The 24,247-nt window shown below is 39.7% G+C and overlaps 1 protein-coding gene and 1 long non-coding RNA gene across 2 annotated transcripts in view; one reads left to right on the forward strand and one right to left on the reverse strand.

Moving 5' to 3' along the window:
• LOC122689185 overlaps window positions 1-24,247 on the reverse strand; it is a 376,442-nt gene that overhangs the window by 177,395 nt on the left and 174,800 nt on the right. The gene's annotated exons all lie outside the window — the stretch shown is intronic.
• On the forward strand, window positions 12,503-12,841 carry LOC122689182 (40S ribosomal protein S27-like). The gene has a single exon (XM_043895385.1). It carries the CDS (start codon window positions 12,532-12,534, stop codon window positions 12,784-12,786), a length of 255 nt encoding a protein of 84 aa, XP_043751320.1. The 5' UTR covers window positions 12,503-12,531; the 3' UTR covers window positions 12,787-12,841.

Below are 24,247 nucleotides of genomic sequence, written 5' to 3' on the forward strand. Positions count from 1 at the left end.
CCAAGCCAGAAGAAAAGAAAAAAGGAAGAAGAATATGGATGAGATTTAGTCCCCTTCTTCAGAGCTCTTATAGTTCAGAAATGCAATGTGATTTGATGATGAGTTTTCAATTGAAGGTGTAAATGACTTTGCCAGTAGAAAATATATGATACAGAGAAGTCTTGTCAAGGAGATTCTGAAATATGCCTTGAAGTATGAGCAGAAGAAAAGAAAATCAATAGGTCGGGTGTGTCAGGAAGGCAAAAGAGTTGTGCAGAACACATGAAAGCATGTGAGACCATGTTATAAACAGAGGATAATAGAACTAGTACTTTGACAGAGTTTGAGGGGACTGTCCTATGTAAGAACAATGAGGGACAAGACTAGAGGGATGGGAAGCAATTCTCTCCAGAAGGTCCTTCTATGCCATCATAAGCTGTCAAGACTCTGTACTGAAAGCTCTGGAAAGGCATTACATGATTTTAAACACACACTGACATCATTGGAATAGCATTTGAGAAAAATAGCTCTAGCAGCCATGGGAGAGATGGGCTGGAGGGCTGTTTGGAATTGAAGAACTACTACAATAATCCAGAAATAAAGTGACAGCGCTAAAAGCTATAACTGTATATTATCATGAATTCCCACCTTTCTCAGCAGCTTAGGAATAGGAATGAGAAAGGTGGTCATACCACCCTAGAGTTAAAGTTACCCGGATGGGTAAGGTGAACAAAGTGGTGAAAAAATAAAGAATAATAGCAGAACATGGTTGAAGTGATGAACAATCAGGTCCAGACTGATTATGAAATGAAGTTAAGCAACATAAGGATTGAGTGAAGGGGAATGAAGGATAAAGCAGGCAGGATTTTGGTCCCCATGACCTCGATCTCCTGGTACCACGCCCATGATCTTATGTGGCAAAAGAGGGTTATCTGTTTGTGACCAATCTATTCAAGTGTCCCCATTAAAACCAAAGAGCTTTGTTAGGCTGGTGGCAGAAAGAGAGATCAGCAAGACTGGAGCATAAGGAGAACTTGTTACTAGTTTTGAAGATTGGAGGGGGTCACAAGCCAAGGAACACAGTCGGATTTAGGAGTTTAGAGTGGCCTCTTCCTGCTAGGAAACAAGGAAACAAAACCTTAGTCTGACAGCCACAAGGAATTAAATTCTACCATCTACAGTCAAAAATGAACCTGAAAGCAGATTCTTTTCCAGAGTCTCCAAATAAGACACTAGCTCAGCAAGCACCTAATTTTAGTATTCTGAGACCTAGAACACAGAACTCAGTTTAGTCTTGTGACCTGTAGAACTAAATGGATGCTGTTTTAAACAGCTAAATTTGTGGCAATTTGTTGAAGAGCAATAGAAAATTAATACATGATATGAGAGAGGACAGTGTGATAGGTATGAGCGCCTGTAGTGGGACGGATACAGAGAACAATAAAAATAGGAGGTTCTATGCGACTGAAATGAAGGGTGGTTAAATAATGCTGAAAGAGTGGGCTACTGTATACAGTTGTGCATTCTGTGCACTGTACAACTCCATGTGAAACCAATAACACAATATATACATATTTATGTATATCAGTAACCTCAGATATGCAGATGACACCACCCTTAGGGCAGAAAGTAAAGAAGAACTAAAGAACCTCTTGATGAAAATGAAAGAGGAGAGTGAAAAAGTTGGCTTAAAACTCAACATCAGAAAACTAAGATCATGGCATCCGGACCCATCACTTCATGGCAAATAAATGGGAAACAGTGGAAACAGTGGCTGACTTTATTTTGCGGGGGCTCCAAAATTGATGCTTTTGAACTGTGGTGTTGGAGAAGACACTTGAGAGTCCCTTGGACAGCAAGCAGATCCAACCAGTCCATCCTAGAGGAAATCAGTCCTGAATATTCATTAGAAGGACGGATGATGAAGCTGAAACTCCAATACTTTGGCCACTTGATGGGAAGAGCTGACTCATTTGAAAAGACGCTGATGCTGGGAAAGACTGAAGGCGGGAGGAAAAGGGGATGACAGAGGATGAGATGGTTGGATGGCATCACTGAATCAATGGACATGAGTTTGAGTAAGCTCCAGGAGTTGGTGATGGACAGGGAGGCCTGGCATGCTGCAGCCCATGGGATTGCAAAGAGTCGGAAATGACTGAGCGACTGAAATATATATTTCTTACAATACTTTTCGAGCAAATAGAAGTAAAGGTATGAGGAAGGAGGGTATTTTCTAGCTCACCAAAAAACATGAGCCAGCTAATATTGGATATAGCTTCAAAAAGACAGGCAAAAAAAAAAAAAAAATATATTCAGATGCCATGAGTCTCAAGTGCAGAATGATGAATGAATGAGGACAGCAGACAATGTTGTGAAATGAGCGCCACAGAACCAGTAAGATAACAAGAAACTGACTTTATAAAAATAGTAGGGATTTCCCAAGTGGCACAGTAGATAGCAGTCCACCTGAAAATGCAGAGGGCACAGGTTCAGTCCCTGGTCTGGGAAGATGCTACATGCCATGGAGCAGCTAAGCCCATGTGCCTAGAGCCTATGCTCCACAACTAAAGAAAGCATCACAGTGAGACGCCTGTGTACCGGGACTCAAGTAGCCCCCACTTGCCACAACTAGAGAAAGCCTGCACATAGCAACTAAGACCCAGCAAAGACAAAAATAATAAGATTTTAAAGAATTTTGCAAAAAGAATAGTAGAATAGTATGGGACAATAGAAGTCAGTTATTACTTCTGCCCGTCGCAAGATTATAGCTCCTTTAAATGAAGTCACTCCCGAGAGGGTCAATTCCTAGGCAGGTTGATAAGAAGTCCAGGGGCCCAAAAGGAGAGAGGGATCTGGAATTCTCAAGGAGGAGGAAAGGACAAATGTTTTTTCCCTCTACATTCCTTAGGATTATATAACAATAATGTATCCTGCTTGAGGACAGTCTCTGGGAAAAAACCTTCTGGCTAATCCTGTAATCTTAAAATGTAAATTATGGGAGTGGGTCTAGTAAGGTCTTTACAACCCCCAAACATTCTTTTGATTCACTGTAATAACTAATTAAAAGTACATAACTCCATTGCTAACACTAGAGAGGGGGCACTCTTTCTGCCCCCTGCTGATGTCTATGTCAGAAGCTTTGTCTATCTCCTTTATACTTTAATAAAACTTTATTACACAAAAGCTCTGAGCGATCAAGCCTCATCTGGGCCCCGGATTGAATTCGCCTCCGGAGGCCAAGAATCCCAGCATCTTTTGTGGTTCAGCAACAACCTTTCACTCCCACGGGCAATGAAAGTTAGTGCCTGCCCACGGCAAATGACTCAATAATAATATAATTCTCATTTATTGAATGAGACCAAAAAATCAATATATGCAAACTTCCTAATTCTTACAACAACCTACAATTACATGATAATTACATGGTAATGACTAATTACCTTTATTTTACATATGAGCAAATGAAAGCTTAGAATTCAATGACTTGCTTAAGGTCACACAAATTAGTAAATAATGAGGGTAGAATTTAAAACTGGGTCTTTCTGTCTCTTCTCTGCTAAGCTTCCTTCCAAGCAGACAAAATGTGGACTAGATGCTTCATGATATCCAAAGTCCAATTATCCAAAAGCCTAATGCCACCATGCACGGGCATGGCACCCTGGTGTACCAAGTGAGTTCTACCATCCACCTTCATCTGTGTCTGACGCTTAGGATCGTTGTCTCTGGAGTAATCTCTCTATACATGTTACCTTCTCTCCCCAAGGAAATAGGACAGTGACTTGGTTCAAATGCATGCCTCCTTAGAAACTACACAAAACTCTGGAGAGGTCTAGTAGGCAGACACATGCTCTCATTTGCACATCACAGATGGTTATGTCTACTCATAGCTTTGGATACTTTGGCTGTGATACAGAACAGGGCATGCTGGTGCCAAAACTATCTGTAATATTGGGGCTAGAGATTTCTAAAAACATACATTCTCTCACACCTTCCACACGTGCACGCACACTCACGCCCATCTCATGTCAGGCAACATCACTGGCCTCCTATAGCGCCAAGTTCTAAGCAAGCAGGCTTCTCACAGAAATAGTTTGAATTTGGGAACTGGCCAAGATGTCAACATTCTAGACTACATATACCTAGCATTTTAATGCTAATTGCAGCATAGGAAAGAAATATTGGCAGCAAGTTTGGTATTCTGATATTTTCTCATTTCTTCCTTCTTGTATATAAGACCTGGAATCTTCCCGTGTGAAGTTGTCTTCATGAAATTCAGGCAGAAACAGTTTAATGGGATTCAGTAAAATACAGTAAAAGCTTGTATCCTTACTACTAACATCAAGTTGGAAAAAATAAACCCATATGAAATATAAATGTTTCACATTTCTACCTGTCTCATGAAATTCTTGTAGAGTATAAAAAGAGTCATAAACTTTGGCTACTGGTAAAATCATATTTTGGACCTTTGTTCTATTTCTCAAGGTGATTAATTTCATTAAGTCTTTTTCGAAAGCCTGATCATGATAATTCTCAACAAAGTGCTTTGTGGTTATATGTAACTTGCATTGCTAATAATTAAATATTCATCTGGAATGCCAAAAAAGAAACATTTGGGGTGATATTTTCCTGGATTACTATTCAGATAATCCCAAACCACAAAACTCCTCACTACCAATTTCTGAATATGCTGAATCTAACAGAATATATGGGACCAAACTTTGGCTAATTGCCACAACCCACCAGTTCACATTTAGTTGAAAGGGTCTCCCCATTTTCTTTTACTTAAGCAAGAAACCACAGAGGAGTTTCTTGACCAGGTGGACACATATGTGGATCAGAGAGTATTCTGTTGCTGCCAAACACCCACACAGACTGTGTGTGCATTCATTTCATGACTTCTTAAGCATCGATTGATAAAGTCCTTCTCCTCAACCCAATGTACGCCAACAACAAAGTCTGATGAGGACAGACCATCACCCAGTCTGGCATATACTAGTGACTATGACTACATGTAAACCACAATTATTTCTTTGTTTCGAGCTGAAGGAAAAGAGTATTCGGGCATAAGCTGCTCTTGGTCCTATAAAACCATATTTCCATACTAGTGAATGAACTAATTTATAGGTCAACAAAAATGACTTCTTCTTGGCAAAAGGAATATATGGCACCCAACAAAGAAGCTGATTCAAGAATGCCCCACTCCCCAGCACAACCTGATTTAGACAGCATATAAGGAACAGAATCATGAACTGGGAGGAAAAAAAGATGTTTGAGAGCCTCTCCCTCTGCTCATCACTCATACACACACACACGCACACAAACACACAGTGACTTGTCTCACTTAACATTTATATACACTCACACTCACTTAGACTGACTCACAAATATACACACTAACAAACACACAAATTCCAGATTCTAACAACTGCACACTTCTCACACCTGCTCACACTCAACCACAAGAAAGGGGAGATACCATATGCAAAAGCCAGTATGTTCTCATACTGGCTCACACTCATTCATACGCTACATACCACTCCCACACACATTCATCAGTTAGTCAGTTCAGTCACAGTCATGTCCGACTCTGTGATCCCATGGACTGTAACACGTCAGGCCTCCCTGCCTATCGCCAACTCCCAGAGCCTTCAGAAAAGGTACAATCACAGAACTAATATGTATTCAATGTGAATCATTTGCCAGGCCTTCTAAAAGATCTCACATATGAAGACAAGAACCTGAAACTGAAGAGATATTACAAAAGACAAACAAGTGAACTATTCACCCTTCACTACAACATATATCTGTTTAAAACAAGAGCCTGGGAGAAAGAAAATCTTGACATACAGCTCATTTTTTTCTTCATGGTGGCTGTCATCAGAAATGCATTTCAAATTAAACCAGGGAATTTTAAAAAATGATTAGGCTTAGGCTATACCCTTCCTGACTCCCAAACATTGTGGTTTAATGGGCCTGGATTGGGTATTTATGTTTGTTTAAAAGTTGTCCAGCCTATTTGAATTCATTGCCAGGCTGGCAAGGACAATGATTCAGTAGAATGTTCCAGTAGAATGCCATGTGGTAACCTACCATTTTAGAAGAACAAATGAAATGATACTGGAATCAAGAAGACAAAAGGGTTTCACAAAGGAAGTGACATTTGAACTGGTTATTGAAAAAGAGATCAGTGTTAGGTGGAGAGGAGGAGAAAAGTAAAACAGAGACAGAAAGATCAGCTCTAGTAATTAGTTCAGACAAAACATAAGAGGGAAAATATTTACAAGCTTCCTTAGAATCCTAAAGATTAGACCTCAGAGGACCTCAGAGGTCACCTTGAGAAGCACTTACCACACCTAGGAATTGCTGAGGGGCCATATTCAAAGTAGATTCGGACTCAGTAGGTCTGGAGTGGAGCCCGAGATTCTCCATTTCTAATGTACTCTCAGGGAATGCGGAGGCTGATGGTCCACACACCATATTTGAGTAGGGAGATTTCAGGGGTTCATGGAAGAACACTGACTTGCCAAGGTGCTTACTAAAGTAGAGAAAGACTAGCAGACAACTACTGTCCAAAGGCTCATTAAGGATTTTATCAACCCACCCAGACACCAAGATTCAAGCTCTTACTGTGGGGATGGCTGAGTCCAAACCATATAGTAGTCCAAATACTTATAGTAGTCTATACGTGTTTGTTAGACCATCCAACAGTGAGCACTTAGCTGCTGCTCCTTGAAAAAAACTAACCTTATACCTCAAATATTTAGGCCTTGGCTGGCTCGCAGGAATGTTTTCCTCCCTCAATTTATTCTTAAAAGGGGCAAGAAAGACAGAAAATAAAAAGCTACTGCTTTGACATTTGATGACAGAGACCTTTCTTGCACTTCAAAATTATTCCAATTTGAAGGAGTCCAACCCAAAGCAGAAATTCAGAAATGCTCATTTCCTTGTCATAGAGGATATCTGCAAAACCATCTTAATCTGCTGTGACATTACAGAGATATCAAAGCCAAAAAAGGAGGCAACTTTCAGGGCAACTAATGAATATTCCCACTTAAGAAGGTAAAGCACAAGCAAAAGTCATCCCATTCAACTTATACCTGCAAAAAATGTATATATACTTCAGTACCATTTTCTTCAAAAAAGTGCAGTTTGTCAACTATCAAATCAAAGTAGACATCCAAGTTTAACCTGGATTGTTGAATTTAATCCTTCCAGCAATCCTAACATAACTGTATAGTATTAAATCTGTTTTAGAGGTGAGGACTGAAAGAAAGAGAGCTGGGATTGGAATCCAGATGGTCTGACACAAAGCCTTGTATTCATTCCATTTTACTGAACTGCTTTCCATAAGAACCCATAATGTAATCTCCCTGTTACCAATCCACACCTGTCAATTTACAGGACATAAGACACTTTTGTCAGGGACTTCCCTGGTGGTCCAGTGGTTAAGCCTCCTTGTTTCTACCATAGGAGATGCAGGATTGATCCCTGGTCAGGGAATTAAGATCCAGCATGCCACTCAATAGAGCCCTCCTCCAAAGACATTTCTGTCAAAGCATCCACTCACTTCTGCCTTGAATCAGCTAAGGGTCTTCTTCATTTCATCTAGTTGATTCTGAGATCCTGGTCCTTGGAGAAATCAGCATAAGATAGTGATTCTCAAGATATGATCCATGGAACAGCCACGTCAACATTACCTGGGATGTGTTAGAAATTGTTAGAAATGCCAATTACGGGGACCCAAGCACAAGCTGGAATCAAGATTGCTGGGAGAAATATCAGTAACCTCAGATATGTAGATGACACCACCCTTATGGCAGAAAGCGAAGATGAACTAAAGAGCCTCTTGATGAAAGTGAAAGAGGAGAGTGAAAAAGTTGGCTTAAAGCTCAACATTCAGAAAATGAAGATCATGGCATCTGGTCCCATCACTTCATGGCAAATAGATGGGAAAACAGTGGAAACAGTGGCTGACTTTACTTTTCTGGGTTCCAAAAATCACTGCAGATGGTGACTGCAGCCATGAAATTAAAAGACGCTTACTCCTTGGAAGGAAAGTTATGACCAACCTAGACAGCATATTAAAAAGCAGAGATGTTACTTTGTTAATAAAGGTCCATCTAGTCAAGGCTATGGTTTGTCAAGTAGTCATGTATGGATGTGAGAGGTGGACTATAAAGAAAGCTGAGCACTGGAGAATTGATGCTTTTGAACTGTGGTGTTGAAGAAGACTCTTGAGAGTCCCTTGGACTGCAAGGAGATCCAACCAGTCCATCCTAAAGGAGATCAGTCCTGGCTGTTCATTGGAAGGACTGATGTTGAAGCTGAAACTCCAATACTTTGGCCACCTGATGAGAAGAGCTGACTCATTTGAAAAGACCCTGATGCTGGAAAATATTGAGGGCGGGAGGAGAAGGGGATGACAGAGGATGAGATGATTAGATGGTATCACCAACTCAATAGACATGAGTTTGGGTAAAATCTGGGAGTTGGTGATGGACTGGGAGGCCTGGAGTGCTACGGTTCATGGGGTCGCAAAGAGTCGGACATGACTGAGCGACTGAACTGAAGTGGACCCCAGACCTAGTGCATGGGAACCCCTGAGGAGGGACCCACAGGGCTGTTCTTTAAGAGATCTCCATATGATTCTGATGCCCATGAAAGTTTGAGAACCACAGCTCCCTACACTCTCGCCAGTTCAAAACCTAGCTGTAAACAAATCACCCTGGCAGAGAGTGATAGAGGAAAAGGGGTTGATTCCAGGGTTTCTCTTGATTAAAATCCAATCAAAGAATGAAATTATAGATTTATTTTCTCAAAAACAGATCAGCCTTTATCAGAGACAGCCTCCACTCAATGCAGTTGCTATTTGTCTCACAAAAATCTCAGAAAATAGTCTGATCCTCCCTGCTCTCAGACCCCCCAGAATCCCTAAAGGGTCATGTATCAACTTTCTTTCCATTTAAGTGTATAGAATAACGTAATGAATGCTTCATGTAGTTTATTTTACCAAATACAGACTTTTAATTCTCTTCACAGTACCCTACCCCACCTGTTAAATCAGGGAACAAAAGATTCACTGTGGTTTCTGGCATCACATTTCAAGTACATGGCTTACTTTTCAAGGACCAACAGCCGTCCTTTTCTAACCTTTTATTTTTGTCCTTAACCCAAACTCTCCATTAAAACCATGAATGAGAATGGTCTCACCAGTAACCATTGTTAGTCATTGGCATTGCCACTTCTGTGACCTTGCTGACTCTGCTTTCACCTTTTGGAATACCCTATTTTCTCCATCCTCCTACCTAAAATTGTATCTGTTTTTGAAGGCCCATCTCAAACCCTATTGTCCGTCTCCCCTTATCAGGCAAATTTGACCATGTAGTCAAAAAATAGATACTCTGGTTTTGGAGTCAGAAAGACTGGAGTCTCAGTTCTAATCTAATGTTTACCATCTTTGTGATCACTGGAAAGTTTGTGAACTTCAATGAGCCTCAGTCTCCTCTTCCCTGAAATGGGCACAGGAAGAAACAACTTTACAAGGTTGCTGTGTGGTTTCAAAGAGAAAGCATCCCAACTCAAGGAACCGAATCATCCAAAAACTCTCAGCCCACATTGACCACTAGTGCCACTTGGGAAGCCCATTGTGTAACAAAGAGGCCACAAAGCCGAAAGCACACATAACTACACTTATAACCTTCTTCCTCTGATAAAAGACGTGAGGGGTAGGGGTCGTAACTGGAGTTGAAGATGGAGTTCAGGGACCTGAAAGCTGAAGAATCTGACCCCAAGTTAGGAACTAAGATCTCTGACAAGTGGGATTTCAGAACTTTAGAGCAGCAAAGCACTCTAAGGGAAAAGAGGGGGAGGGAAGCATCAGATGAGATCATCTGTTATTAATAATAAATTACCAGAGTCTGTGAGCAATTTTAGTTAGAATATAAATTAGAGAGGATTTAAAAACCGTCGCTGTAATCACAAGAATGGCACTCACGTTCATTCTCATGTGCATTTTTGAGCAGGAAAGAAAAGACAGAGCTTTAGCTTGCTCTTACCCTGGTTCCATACACGATGGTTGCCTGTCGAAATGGAAGCAGCATTGACACAGACAGCATGATTTGACATCCCCAGATAAGAGGAGAGCTTCCCACAAGGGGCCAGGCTAAGGTGCCATGGTACCACCTGCTCCTGGCGCACTATCTCCTCCTCCACTGACCCAGGAGACACAGAAGAAAGCAGGAGAAGACACGACCTTGGCAAGATGCTGAGCTGGTTCTACCTGAAGCCCCCTTCAAAGAGGATCTGGGTTATGCTTTAGCATAAAGGCTGTAGATTCTATGGTGAGACGTGGGCAGGACATACCCGGGACGCTGTCAGTTTTCCTGAGGGCTGATGCTTTGAGCAGGCTCTCAGAAGTCAGCTTTTCCCTCTGACCAAAGCAGAGATGGAGCAGAGTTTCTACCTTGGAGTCTAACTCCCCAAGCGAGCTATGAGGCTCACTGGGATACTGAGCAGCGCCCACCCCCCCTTAGAATGAGGGAGTGGGCCAGATATCTAGGTATTTGCAAAATAGGGCCAAGGACCTGAGACCATCAAAGTAGACCCACAAGAATGTGGCAGAATGATTGAGGACAATGTATTTCTAACTAGTTTGTGTGGTCTTGCTCCATTATGGGCTCCAAACTTCCCCCACTTCCATCCGTGAGATTCTGCCTCCTACTATGGGTCCTGATGCACGTTGTTGCAAAATTGATACCCTTGTGCTTCATGCCATTGGAAGAATGGGGAGTAATTAATAACATGCATTAAAAACATCATCTACCAATTGAAAACCTTGCTTTGAACCAGATTCTTCTTCTTTGATTCCCTTTAATCGATGATCACTACATCTCCTAGGCACTTTGCCTTTTCAGGACTCTATGACCATTAACATTTCCCTATTTTGAGCCCTCTGAACCCTCAACTGAACTTTTGCAAGTGCCTACTAGAGGTATCTTCCTATCTCCAATCTCACTACCATTAAGATTCGCCCTAGAATATTTTTAGGGTATAAGACACCTATTACATGGTATCTTGATTTTTGTTTACATATTTTCTTAAATATTTTCAAGTGAGCTGTAATGGTAAGGCCATTTGGAAACCAGCAAAGAGTTGAACAAAATTATATTGTTCTTTTGAAAACTTGCAAGTGAAGCAGTGTTGAGTGGGTCAAGTTAGAAGCCTTTCAGATGTCATAATTTTAATTTTTATTAACTTTCAGATAGATCCATTAGATATGTACAGGGGCTCCCAAGTACGCTTTACCTAAAACTCAGAGTCAACACATAACCAGTTGTCAAGATCAGATTTTTACTTTTCTTGTCAAGACTCCATGGCAATTCTCTTAAAATTTTCCTTCAAAGTTAATTCATCCTCAAATGATAATCCAAAGTCTGCAACATTTAGATATTGGCAGGATACCTCCCCTATGTCAACTCTAATCCTGCATTTGCATATATCAATCCTGCATTTGCATATATCAATTTCCAGCAAATACACAACATTATAAAAGAGAAGGGCACATCTGTATAAAAAAAGGAAGAGGTAAAAGACCTGATTTCCAAGAAGAAAGAGATTGAAGAAGTTAATGAGAAAAGCAAGATTCAATTCCTTTTCTATTCCAAACTGCTCTGTGTCCCTCTAATTATTTCCTGCCCCCCCCCTTTTTTTGTAATATAAAAGGCAAAAGGAAGTCTGCAAAAGGCACTTAGAACAGCAGACATGCCCTTGTTCTACTACTCACTGTGTAAACTTGAATGGAGAGCAAACTCTAGACACCTGAGTTTCACCATCTGCAAAATGGGGGAACTGGATCAGTTTTAAATTGTGTCTAATATTTAAATTTTATGATTTCATGTATTACAAAAAAGTCAGGTTTCACATCTATACATACACTTGAAGTGAACGCATTCTTTATGCCATCTCTCAAAAAGAAAAAGGAAAGCCACTTACAAAGAACTGAAGCACATTGGATAGGACAGCATGAACAGGCCTAGGTCAACAACACCACCCTAACACCCAGCTATTTTAGCTTTACACGTAGAAACATTGTGAAGGGGCAATTCCCTAATAGTCTAGGGGTTAAGATTTTGCATTGTCATGGTCAAGGGCCCACGTATAATCCCTGGTTGGAGAATGAAGATCCCAGAAACCACACATGGTTTGGCTCTCCCATCTCCCCCCAAAATTGTGAAGGTAAATAATAAGTTCACTTTTGAGTTGAAATCTGGTGCATCACATCTCCCCTCTTACTCTTCTAGAAAAATAACAAGGCAAGTACTTCGCCTTATAACTGCCCTTTGAATATAGAAGGACAGCTGTATCATGTCTCAATCAGCTTTCCTTCCTCCACACCAAATATTTGCCTTTAAGTCCACCATTCACTAAGTGGCATGGTTTTCAGGCTCCTTAACCACCCACATAACCCTCCTGAGGACACAGTATGATCTGGTCATCACTCCTTTAAAATGAGCCTAACAGCTTTTCCGGCAGTGACAACCTCCTCACAAGAACATGCCTCTCGCAAAGGATCTTCTTCATCCCTCTCCAGAAGAGGAGAAGAGGAAACACAAGAAGAAGCGCCTGGTGCAGAGCCCCAATTCCTATTTCATGGATGTAAAATGCCCAGGATGCTATAAAATCACCACCGTCTTTAGCCATGCACAAACAGTAGCTTTGTGTGTTGGCTGCTCTACTGTCCTCTGCCAGCCTACAGGAGGAAAAGCAAGGCTTACAGAAGGATGCTCTTTCAGACGGAAGCAGCAGTAAAAGCACCCTGTATCAAGATGAATCGGAGACCATCCCAATAAACACGTTTTGGATACTAAAAATAAAAAAAATAAAATGAGCCTAACAGGAAAACAAATGCAAACTCTACTAGACAAGCACATAATTTTGTTCATATCTTGAACTTATTAAAAGACTCTGATAAAAGCTATAGATGTTCTTTGGAGAAAGATGTTCCTACATGTCTACATAGATTCATAATCTGCAAACGAGCAGTTGTTTCACAACCCTGACATTCATCTGTGGACTTCATGCTAAGAACCCCCTACCCTGAATGTATCTACAGCCCAGCAGGGCTACCATTTCTGATGATATTTAGACTATGCTCAACTTGAATATACAGTGCCATTTTCATCCTCTAAAAGGAAGCCAAGGGATAGAAATAATTAATTTTGAGGTGGGAGTGTTAATAAAATCACTCTACATGTTTTCAGTTACAGTATTTTTAATGAGAGACTTGTGGGAATTCAGCTATGAAATAATCTAACCTACCTATCTATATAACTAAATTGAGTTAAGAGACATGTTAGCAAACATTGTGACTACCCTCCAAGTGCCAATTCATACTAATGCACCTACTGGTGCCAGGTAATATCTCAGATGATACATGTTCAACAGCAGGATAATGATTCATTCTTAGCATGCGGAGCTGTCAGGCAAGAAAGATACAGTCATGAAATCCAACACACTTCCACCCAAAGAGGTGTTTTCTGGTGTTCTAATTTCCATTGAATAGAGCACATTACCCCCTGTTGAACATTAATGTTCAATGAGACATAATCACAGGCTAAATAGCAATCTGCTTGACATCATTTCTTTTCCTGGATACAATAATATTTGTGCTAGGGCTATTCATCGGGCATAGAGAAATTGTGGGCTACAGATGCATTATTGTTGATCATCTATTACTAGAACCTTTGTCAAAAAAAAAAAAAAATAGAAGATCAAGACTTGGGAGGAAATTTTTCAATCCTATATGGATAGCTTGTTTTTGGAGCCTGACCCGTATCTCAGTGTGCTGTTACTTTTGAAAGCAAAAAGATCCAATTATTGCCCCATAATAGGCATCACAGGTACCCGGCCTCAAGTCTTGTTGAGCTACTTTCAGTAATCTCTAAGTGTTTCAGATTCAATTATTGAACCTACTTCATCATGCCTACCAATACCCATTGCTTGCCCTGTGATTTATATCTCCTCCCCCTACAGGAAGTGCATATTGGGCTTGCGTTGTCCAGTGGATTAAGGGTTGAAGAGAGTTTAAGTTTCAAACCTAACCCTTAAGAGGGACCTCATGTTTATCATGCTTCTGCTTGTTCTCCTGCACCTCCACAAAATCCAGGATAAAGTAACCCTGGTTAATGAGCTAGTCCAAGACACAGAGAGAAGACTCAGACCCAATCTGCAGCTAAGAGTCACCCAGCTGAGCCCAGCCTAGGTTGCCTGAACTCAAACCAACCCATAGACATGTGAGCAAAATTACTAGTACTATTGCATGCCACAAATATTAAGTTATTGTTAGGCATGCAGCAACAGCTGACTCTATACTCAACGTTAAAAAGGTACAACATACTAAAATTGATTTTACAACTTGCCTTTTGTCCCATGAGATATTTACATTACACATCTACACATATACACACATGTACACATATATACACACTTTTGATGGCTAGAGACTGTGTTAGATGTAGGGCATGCCATGGTAAACAAACAATGCTCATGGTTGCTTATTGTCTATTGGTTTGAACTTCACAATACCTCTAACATCTCTGGACGTAATGGGCAATCCAGTGCAGTATAAAAAATTGGGGAGAAGAATCATTTGATTCCATTGATAAGCAAGTGATGGGATCCATCATCTCTAAGAGCAATTAATAGTTATATTCCTGACTGTGAAAAAAATGAAATGCTTCAACATTGGTATGCTTTACAGATAACTAAGGTTTGCATCTTAAGCTCAGAAAGTTGAACAATATTGGCAAGAAAGACTACTACTCATAGAACATAATTTAACTTTTCCTCCATGACTGAAGTCCATCATTATGAACTACAATTATTGTGCTGTGCTGTAATATGGCTCTTGGTTTCTCCACGCTTCTCTGTCTCCTCCTTACAAGAAGCCTGTCAACTGTATCTTCTGCTGTCATCCAACCTGCCTCTAACAGTCCTCTTTCCCTACCGGTCTTCCCCGAACTGCTACAGGTCAACCAGTAACCATACTTATGAAGAAGTGTATATTAAGATGACTCAGTGTAGTACTGTGACCCTCACATGTTAAGTGCATGGTTCTTATGCATGGGATTCACACAGCAAGTCCTGACCTTCACAATTCTTTCCTGCCAACCTCTTGATTCAAGGTTGACTATTCTAGAAAAGAGAGGCTACCAATGCAAATCTGACCTTGCAGAGGAGTTAATGTATCTTACATTTTATTGTACTTTAAAGATCCTGAAAGTGGTTTTTTCCCTACTTAATAATCACAATACAGTTCAAAGAGCCAGATGAAAAGAACTAAATGGATCCCTACTCTGGTGTGCAAATAGAGAGCTTGCATTGCTCTCCAAACTCTGAGTAAGATTACAGAAAGTCAACAGTTGGAGGCCCTAAAACCTCAAGCACCATGCAGCTATAAGCAGTTTGTGTAAAAAATAAGCACCGGGAATGAAGTATGATGACAGGTATTCAGTTAGGCCAGATCAGAAATGAAATATAATATGGGCAGAGTAACACTCTGGAGTAGAAAGACAGGCTGGCGTAAATCTCTGCATGCACTTAGATTTCAAATTTGTGCATCAGTTGTATAAAAGTTTATTTCAGCAAAATCGGACCACATGATCCTAATACTTTGACTTTGAAAAAGAAATAGATGTCTTGCTATATATTTCTCAGCATCAAACTATCATTGGTTCAGAAAGCTCAATTAATCTGAAATAAAGGATTCCTTCATCTCTGAGCGCAAAGAGCCAATGTTCCCATCAGTTTTTCCGGTCACATCTAACACAGCGTCTGGGACCTAACAGGCACCCAAAATAAAAGCTTGATGAATCAATGAATTTGTAAATTCATCAGATTTGTAAATTATTTGCCTCATTTCTTCCAGTTACAGCTATTTGGGAATCAAAAAAAAAAAAAGAACTAGATTAAATAAACCACTACCCTATCATTTACGACCTCTTTGTATTACGAATTCCATTATTAATTGCCTTCTGTGTGGGCACTGTCCAACAATAGCATGGAGCAAAGAAGGCAGACATGGAAGAGAAAGCAAGTGGGGAAGGCAGCAATTACCCTGAAGTAGAACTAATTGTTCCAAATCCCTTGCCTTAGGCTTCAGTTCACATAATCACTGTTTCTGTGCTCCCTCTGACTGTATACCACGAGTGAGTACCACTGATGGAATGCAATAAGTACCAAATCCCTCCTGCTTCTCTCCATAGACAGTCTATGCACAAAGCTGGTAAATAGGTTCAAATGTCATGACAGAAGCACGTTCCAGCTGTGGCCTCCATTGGCCATATGTGGGATCATGTAGAAACAGTTCTGAGAGAAGGTCTCAGCTATGGGTGGGGAAAAGGGTCTCAGCTACCTGTAATCATTATCTCTGATTTATGACATGAAAGCATGAAGTAGTTTGGACTGTTTCTTGATATTCCCCACCTTCTACCTACAGAGCTCTGAGCAAATTAGTTGCAACAGGTAGATATTTGCATGTACCGTGCATATTTAAATTCAGCAATCCTAAATTCAGAGTTCTCCAACAGCTGTCTAAACATCAGTCAGCCTAAATTCAGTTATTCCCTAAGATCTCAAAACTGTCTATTTCCTATTTTGGGGGTAGTTATTGTTAGTAAAGGGATAATTTCATGAATTCTTTCAGAATGCTTTTCTTCACTTTTACCATGAGGGGAGAAAAAGGTATAATGGGGCAAAGGTAAAAAGTTGGTCCCCAAACTCATCTTTACTAACAAAGGAAAAAGTGTTAAGAGTTGAATGTGTATCCTTTAAGTCATTTTCAATAAACATACTAATCCCCAGATAGACATACACGTGTATGTGCACACACTTGCAGAGATAATCACCCTATATAATCATTCATATCCTATTTTATCACATTCTATGATCCTGGAACACACGCAGTTTTGTAATTCTATTTTCCATTCAGTTTCTTCCAACATTTTTTAGAGGGCCATGCCACACAGCATTAGGAATCTTAGTTCTCCAGTTCCCCGACCAGGGATCAAATCTGTGCCCCCAGCATTGGTAGCATGGAGTCTTAACCACTGTACCAAGAGGAAGTCTCTTCTTCCAATATCTTAAAGATAAATCTTCATACAGGTGTAAATCATAGTGGCCAAAACTGAAATCAGTGATCATTCCTGTTGGGAAACAAATGTGTGTGATGTGTATATGTCTCAATTCTCAGACTCACACAGGACAGAGGTGAAAGAGTTCAATCAATCACCTATGAACTTCTTATTGATAAGGCTTGAGGGGGCTCTTACAAAACTAAAACTGCATCACCAAAGAGATGAGTTAAAATATGAATAGTATTCTTGGTGTCATTGACGTTTAGTTGCTCAGCTGCAACCCCATGGAGCATGCCAGGCTCCTCCCTCTCCATGGAATTTTCCAGACAAGATTACTAGAGTGGGTTGCCATTTCTTCCTCCAGGGAATCTTCCCAGCCCAGGGATCAAACACATGTCTCCATGTCTACCTAAGATTGCAGGTGAATATGTTACCGCTGATTAGAAACAATAAAATCAGAAACACTGATTTATTCACTCAAAAAATATATGCATGCCTATCACATACTAGGCACTGTGCTAAAAATGGTTGATAAAAGGATAAGACAAAGTCTAATTACTAAATCTAATTTACAAAATGTATTAAAGTGAAGCTTTCATTTAATCACCAGTCCCTTTTTCACTAACAGAAGAGTAATATCTAAAGGCAAAGTTTCAGTTCCAAATTTCATGTAAAACTGAGGGACAGTCTACAAATACCTAACCAGTACTCTTCAAAAATGTCATAGTCATGAATAAAACTAGAAATCTAAGAAATTATCATACATCAAAGGAGACTAAGGAGCATGACAACTCAATATGATGCAGTCTTCTGGACTGCATCCTGGAAGGGAAAGAGGACATTACTGGAAAAACTAGAAGGGATTCAAGAAAAGTCTGGAATTTAGATAATAGTATTGAACCAATGTTTTAACAAATGTCTATTGGAGAAGCTGAGTGGAGGATATAGAGAAAATCTCAGTATCATTCTTACAATTTTCTGTAGCATTAGAGTTATACCAAATAAAAGCTCAGAGAACTAACATCCCACATGCCATGTGGCAGAGCCAAAAGAATAATATCATTGAAAACTAGGTCAATATCAGTAAAGATGAGGAAAAGAAATAGAAGGACAATTTAGTATTTACATACTCCTCTGTGCCAGACACTATGCTACATAATTTCTATGTACAATCACAATAAAATCTCAAAAACAACCCCAACATACATCCTATTATTATCTCTCTTTCACTGAGGATGAAAGTGTAGATCAGAGAAGTGAAGGAACTTGTCCAAGGACACAGAGGTAGGAAGTGGCAGAGACCAGGCTGGAAGTCTGACATCAAGACATAACCACAGTAAGTTCTACCACCCCACTAAAGAACTTTGTTTCTACTCACAAGGCTCCAAGCTATTTGACTTTCTGCTCATAACAACGCTGAAATAAAAGCTATCTTTAAGAAAGCTTTTGTATTTACTAAGTCTCCTTTCTAATGTCCAAGAGGTATTGCAGCAGCTAAGGCTGGTTTTGTTTTCATTTGTACTGCTGTTTCTCTTAACTGTCAGCTACTTCTGTCATTTTTCATTTGTCTATTCAATCTATACAGCTCTTATTCCACTGAATGGAACCCATCCTCCAGTTTCATCAGAACGATCCACGCTCCCTGTCATGCTTTGCACTTCAAGTACTGGAATAGTAGCACTTGGAGCTCATTTCTATAGGACCTGAGGTAGGTTTTGCAGTTTCTTGCATTCTATCCATGCATGAGTATCTCAAGGACTCATTTCTCTCATTGGCCATCTATTCTAAGGATAGGTTTTAGACCTCATATTTATCTTACGAATCTCCCCTGTGGTCACTGGGTCAGTGGCTTCATTGAAGATACCAATTCGGCACAGTTCGCCACCTGAGTCCCACAGAACAGTTGTAACCCATCTACCTCAATGGTTTCAAGAGGAAAGGATGATCTTCTGGGCAAAAGACCTTAAGGAAATCTTATCCTTGGAACTGAGACTCCATTCTCCAAGGTCTTTCACTGTTTCACTTTTGAAATTGTTCCCTTTCTCCACCAGCTGCAGGTAACAGAATAAAATGCCACCTTATGATGTAGAAATTGCAACTCAGAATCTAACTACTGTGTTTCCAAATTAAAGTAGCTGATTTCTAATAATAAAGGCCCCTTTCAGCATTTCAAAGCTGCTAAGTGACTATTTCCTTTCCTCACTCAATAAAGAAAGTCTGTTAAGTATACAGAGAGGCAAGGGAACAGCTGTGACCCAACTAACGAAAGGAACACCTTTCCAGATGCTGGAGATTTTTATGAGAAAGGAAGTACAATAAGGTACTCAGCCAGTTGACACTTTCCTCTTTCAAGCATTTGGCAGGTTAATTTCACCACTAAGTTTCAAAGATATATTTGAAGTCAAATGTTTGACTCACTGTGTAAGCTAGAACAAGTCTTTTCTTTCTGGATGCCAGTTTCCAGGACCTATAAAGTGAGAGAGTTGGATTAAAGGTCTCTAAGGGCCCTGCCACTCTGACTTTATAATAGTTCAACAATTGTGTACACAGATCTAAAGTGCAGTTCAAATGAAGGCCAACACCTGAACAATCGTGCCGATCTTGTTCTGCTAGCCTAATGAGCGTGTGAAAAACACTAATGAGCATGCAAAAATAGTCTGAAGGAAAATAATTTGCCGCACCAATAATTCAGTTGGAGTAGTTTATTCCCTGTCATTTGAATTCCTTCCCTCTTTCCCATTTCCATATCCTCGTCTTTGATACGACACAATCTAGGTAGTTCTCCTCCCCTTCCCCTGAAAGAAAGTGTTAGTTGCTCAGTCATTCCAGACCCTTTGCAACCCCAGGGACTTCAACCCACCAGGGTCCTCTGTCCATGGGATTTCCCAGGCAAGAATACTGGAGTGGGTTGCCATTTCCTTCTCTAACCCTTCCGCAACCCAAACCCAATACCTCCTTCAAAGCATAACCCACTATTTGGCTGAATATTGGAGTTTTTACTAATTCCTCCCAACTGGTGATCTCTTCTGCCTTTGAACTCTAACAGTGAGCACTGTGTGGAAAAAACTGGTAATTCTTTTGTGTAATTGTCTGTTCAAAATGTGTTCCATGTTTTGGTTCTCTCTTTTAAAAAGGCCTTTCTGATTGTAACCCAAAGCATCTCTAAGAAATACAAGCATTCTAATTATCAAGTCCCTTCACATTTGTTAAGAAAGAAGGACACAAAGGTTTGTCTTATTCTACCACTAAAAAAAAAAAGTTAAAAATAGGTTTAACTCCAAAGAAACCCCAGCTCTGACTACAGAAATTTCAAAAATAGGGCTTGGGAGTGATCTTAAGTAAAGGGACCCTGATGTTCCCTGGCCTGTTTTTTCATTATTACTATTAATAGTACACGTGTGAGTGTATTAGTACCATTAGAAACTGTTGTGGTTGTTAAAGACAAAGAAGAACTAGATTTTCCACTGCAGAAATTAGGGTTTTAGAAAAGGCTTTGCATGCATACTCAGTCTTATCTGAGTCTCTTGCGACCACATGGACTGTAGCCTACCAGGCTCCTATGTTCATGGGATATTCCAGGCAAGAATATTGGAGTGGCATGCCATTTCCCGACCTAGTGATGGAACTCTCGTCTCCTGCATTTCCTGCATTGTCAGGCACGTTCTTTACCACTGACCCACCTGGGAAGCCCAGAAAAGGCTTTAGGTAAGGGCATAGACCATTTTACCTGCAAGGGAAATCTAGCAATATAAGGAAATGTTTTCTCTCATCAACTCAGGAAGAAACAGCAAACAAGCTTTTGCTGGGGTAAGATAAAGAATAAATACAAACCAAATGTTCAGTAATCCACTGCAAGGGCTTAGATCTTTTACAAACAGTGATTTAGAAAAACACACCGATTTTGTTAACTGTGTTAACTACTCTTAAAGGTACAATCAAGTACCTCAGATCAAACATTCAACCAATATTTATTGAGCAATATCATGGGTGAGGCATTAGCTAGATGTTATAGGGACCACAAGAGAAACTGACTTGCCCACTGAGCCTGTGCTTCAACCCGGGGAGTGTCTGTTGGAAACGGTAAGAGGAAGAAAGGGAGGGATTTCCAGGACAAACAGGAATCCTTGACTTTCTCTCATTCATCACATAACATTTTTCTTTTTCCTTTTTTTAAACACATCTTTATCTCCTTTTCCTAAGGTTCTCCCTGGCTACCTTTCTATGCCCTCTACGCTGTCCTACACACAACTGTCAGCAGGATCGCTATACACCCTATGATTCAGCCACACCAAATTATTTGTGTCAGAATCACATATCTCTGGACATTCTCAGGCTGTTCCCTCTGTACATGATTACCCTTTAAGACTCAGACAAAAATCACCTCCTCGGTGAAATGTGTCCTGACACTTGAGGGCAAAAACAGTCCCTCCTCTGCGATCGCACAGTGCCCAGCAGATAACTGCATTAGCACTTAGCAAAGTGTGTGGGAATTATTTGTTTACATTCCGTCTCCCTCTTCAGACAACAGTGTGAGACAGAATTCAGTTGCAGGAAATAGAAACCACACTAACATTTCAATCAGAAAGTGATATAACACAAGGGGTTGCATACATATAAGATCATTGGACATGATGGAGGAGCAGGCTCTGTCTGGCTGAGCCTCCATGAATGAATTCCAGACAGACACACACCTGGCTGACCCTCTCAGAGAAACCGCCACAATCAGGAAAAAGGAGAATGAAGAGGCCACCACTGAAACCACTGAGAGAGAGAACACACGTCTACACTTCTAATCCAGACAGGAGGAATAGCCAATGTCATAATGAAAACTCCCAAACAGCTGCTGACTTAAGCCCAGAAGACTGCCTCAGAACTGACCATTCTCTTCACTGTGGGGCCTGAGAAAAGCAACAAATAACAGTAGAATGACCACTGCCTCATTTCTGCCTCTAAATGTCATGTGAGCTAGAGAGAACCCTAGGTACAAGGAGGCTCTGAGAGATATAGATTTTTAACTTTCAAAACTTGGAAATACAGAAAAGCATACCATGAGGAAGTTGGAGTGGATAGTGAGTAACATCTACCATGAGTACCATGTATTTAGTACCAAAAATAGCACTACCTAAGTGAATACAGCTATGCAATACCCAATTATGAAGGTTGTTGGGATTTTTTTAAGCTGCCCCTGTTTCCTGCTTTATCTTTTTTTCTGATTGCAAAACTTACTCATTTTTGAAGAATGTTCACCTTAGCATTACTGATAAAGGGGGGGATCTGGAATAAGTTAAATATAAAACAAGAGGAGATTCATTAAATGAATTATGACAGAAGGTTACACAGTCAGTAAGACAATGATGTAGAACTCTCTGTTGAACAGGAAAGATACCCATGATCTATGTGGAACAGAAGATTACAATCTAACTCACACCATAAACAATTGCAGGTAAGTTAAAGACACGAATATGAGAAGTAACACTCGAAAAATTTCCAAAATAAGGCAAAAAATAAGCATAAACCATACTGGAAACTGCTAAATCTGACTCCATTAAAAGGTAAAAATTTATATAAAATGATGTAACCAAAAAACCATCAATGCCCATCATCACAGGATTAGTATAAAGATTACAGAAAGAAATAACAATGATGAACAAAGCTGGAGATATAACACTCCCTCACTACAGTACACAGTTTTAGTACTCAAAACAATATGGCATTTGCACAAACACACACACATAGATCAATGGAACAGAGAACTCAGAAATAAACCCACACACCTATGGTCAGTTAACCTATGTTAAAGGAAGAAAGAATATACAATGGAGAAAACTCAGTCTCTTCAATAAATGGTACTAGGACAACTGGACAGCTAATCAGCTGGACTTATCCCTCACATCATGCACAAAAATGAAAATCTCGAAGCTAATTAAAAACTTAATTATAAGATAGGAAACCATGGAAGAAAATATGGGCAATATGCTCTTTGACATCAGCTAAGCAATATTTTGGGGGATCTATCTCCTTGGGCAAGAGTAACAAAAGCAAAGCAAACAAATAATACTACATCAAACTAAAAAGCTTTTGCACAGCAAAATAAACCATCAACAAAATGAAAAGGCAACGTACTGTATGGATGAAAGTATTTCCAAATGATATATCTGATGAGGGGGGTAATATCCTCAAAATTTATAAAGAACTTATACAACTAAATATAAAAACAAATCAGATTTTAAAATGATTACACATTTATCAGACCTGGTTAGACATTTTTCCAAAGATGATATATAGATAATCAACAGGCACAAGAAAAGATGCACATCACTCATCAGAGATATGCAAACCAAAACCAAAATGAGCTATCACCTTGCACATGTTAGAAAGGCAAGTATCAAAAAGATGAGAAATGACAAGCATTGGTGAGGATGTGGAAAAAAGGGAACTCTTGTGTTCTGTTGGTTGGAATATAAATTGGTACAGCTACTAAAGAAAACAGTATGGAAATTTCTCAAAAAATCAGAACCACAATATGATTCAACATTCCCACTTCTGGATATTTATGAAAAGAAAATAAAGATATTAATTCAAGAAAATATGTGCACCTCAATGTTCTTTGCAGCCTTATTTACAAGAGATAAGAATATGAAACCAAAGTAAGTAGCAATCAATAGATGATACAGAAAATGTGGGAAAATACACACTACATTTCATACTTATATTCACAATGGAATATCATTTAACCATAAAAGAATGATATCTTACCATCTGCAACATGGATAGACATAGGGGTTATTGTGTTAAGTAAGTCAGAGAAACACAAATAACATATGATTTCAATTATGTGTAGAATCTAAAAAAACAAATGAACCAACATAGTAAAGCAAAAACAGACTCATAGATACAGAGAATGAACAGGTGGTTGCCAGAGGGGAGGAGACATGGGAAGAGGTAGAAAATAGGGAAAGGGGATTAAGAAGTACAAACTTACAAAGATAAAATAAGTCATGGGGATGTAATGTATAGTATAGGAAATATATTTAATAATACTGTAATAACATTTTATGGTGACACATGATAATCAGACTTACACTGATCATTTCACAATGCCTAAAAATATCAAATCATGCTATGGTTCACCTGAA

Source organism: Cervus elaphus, chromosome X, assembly GCF_910594005.1.
Source record: "Cervus elaphus chromosome X, mCerEla1.1, whole genome shotgun sequence".
NCBI lineage: Eukaryota > Metazoa > Chordata > Mammalia > Artiodactyla > Cervidae > Cervus > Cervus elaphus.

Coding starts and splice junctions, on each gene's coding strand:
- LOC122689182 (XM_043895385.1), top strand. CDS start 12,532: ATGCCTCTCGCAAAGGATCTTCTTCATCCCTCTCCAGAAGAGGAGAAG.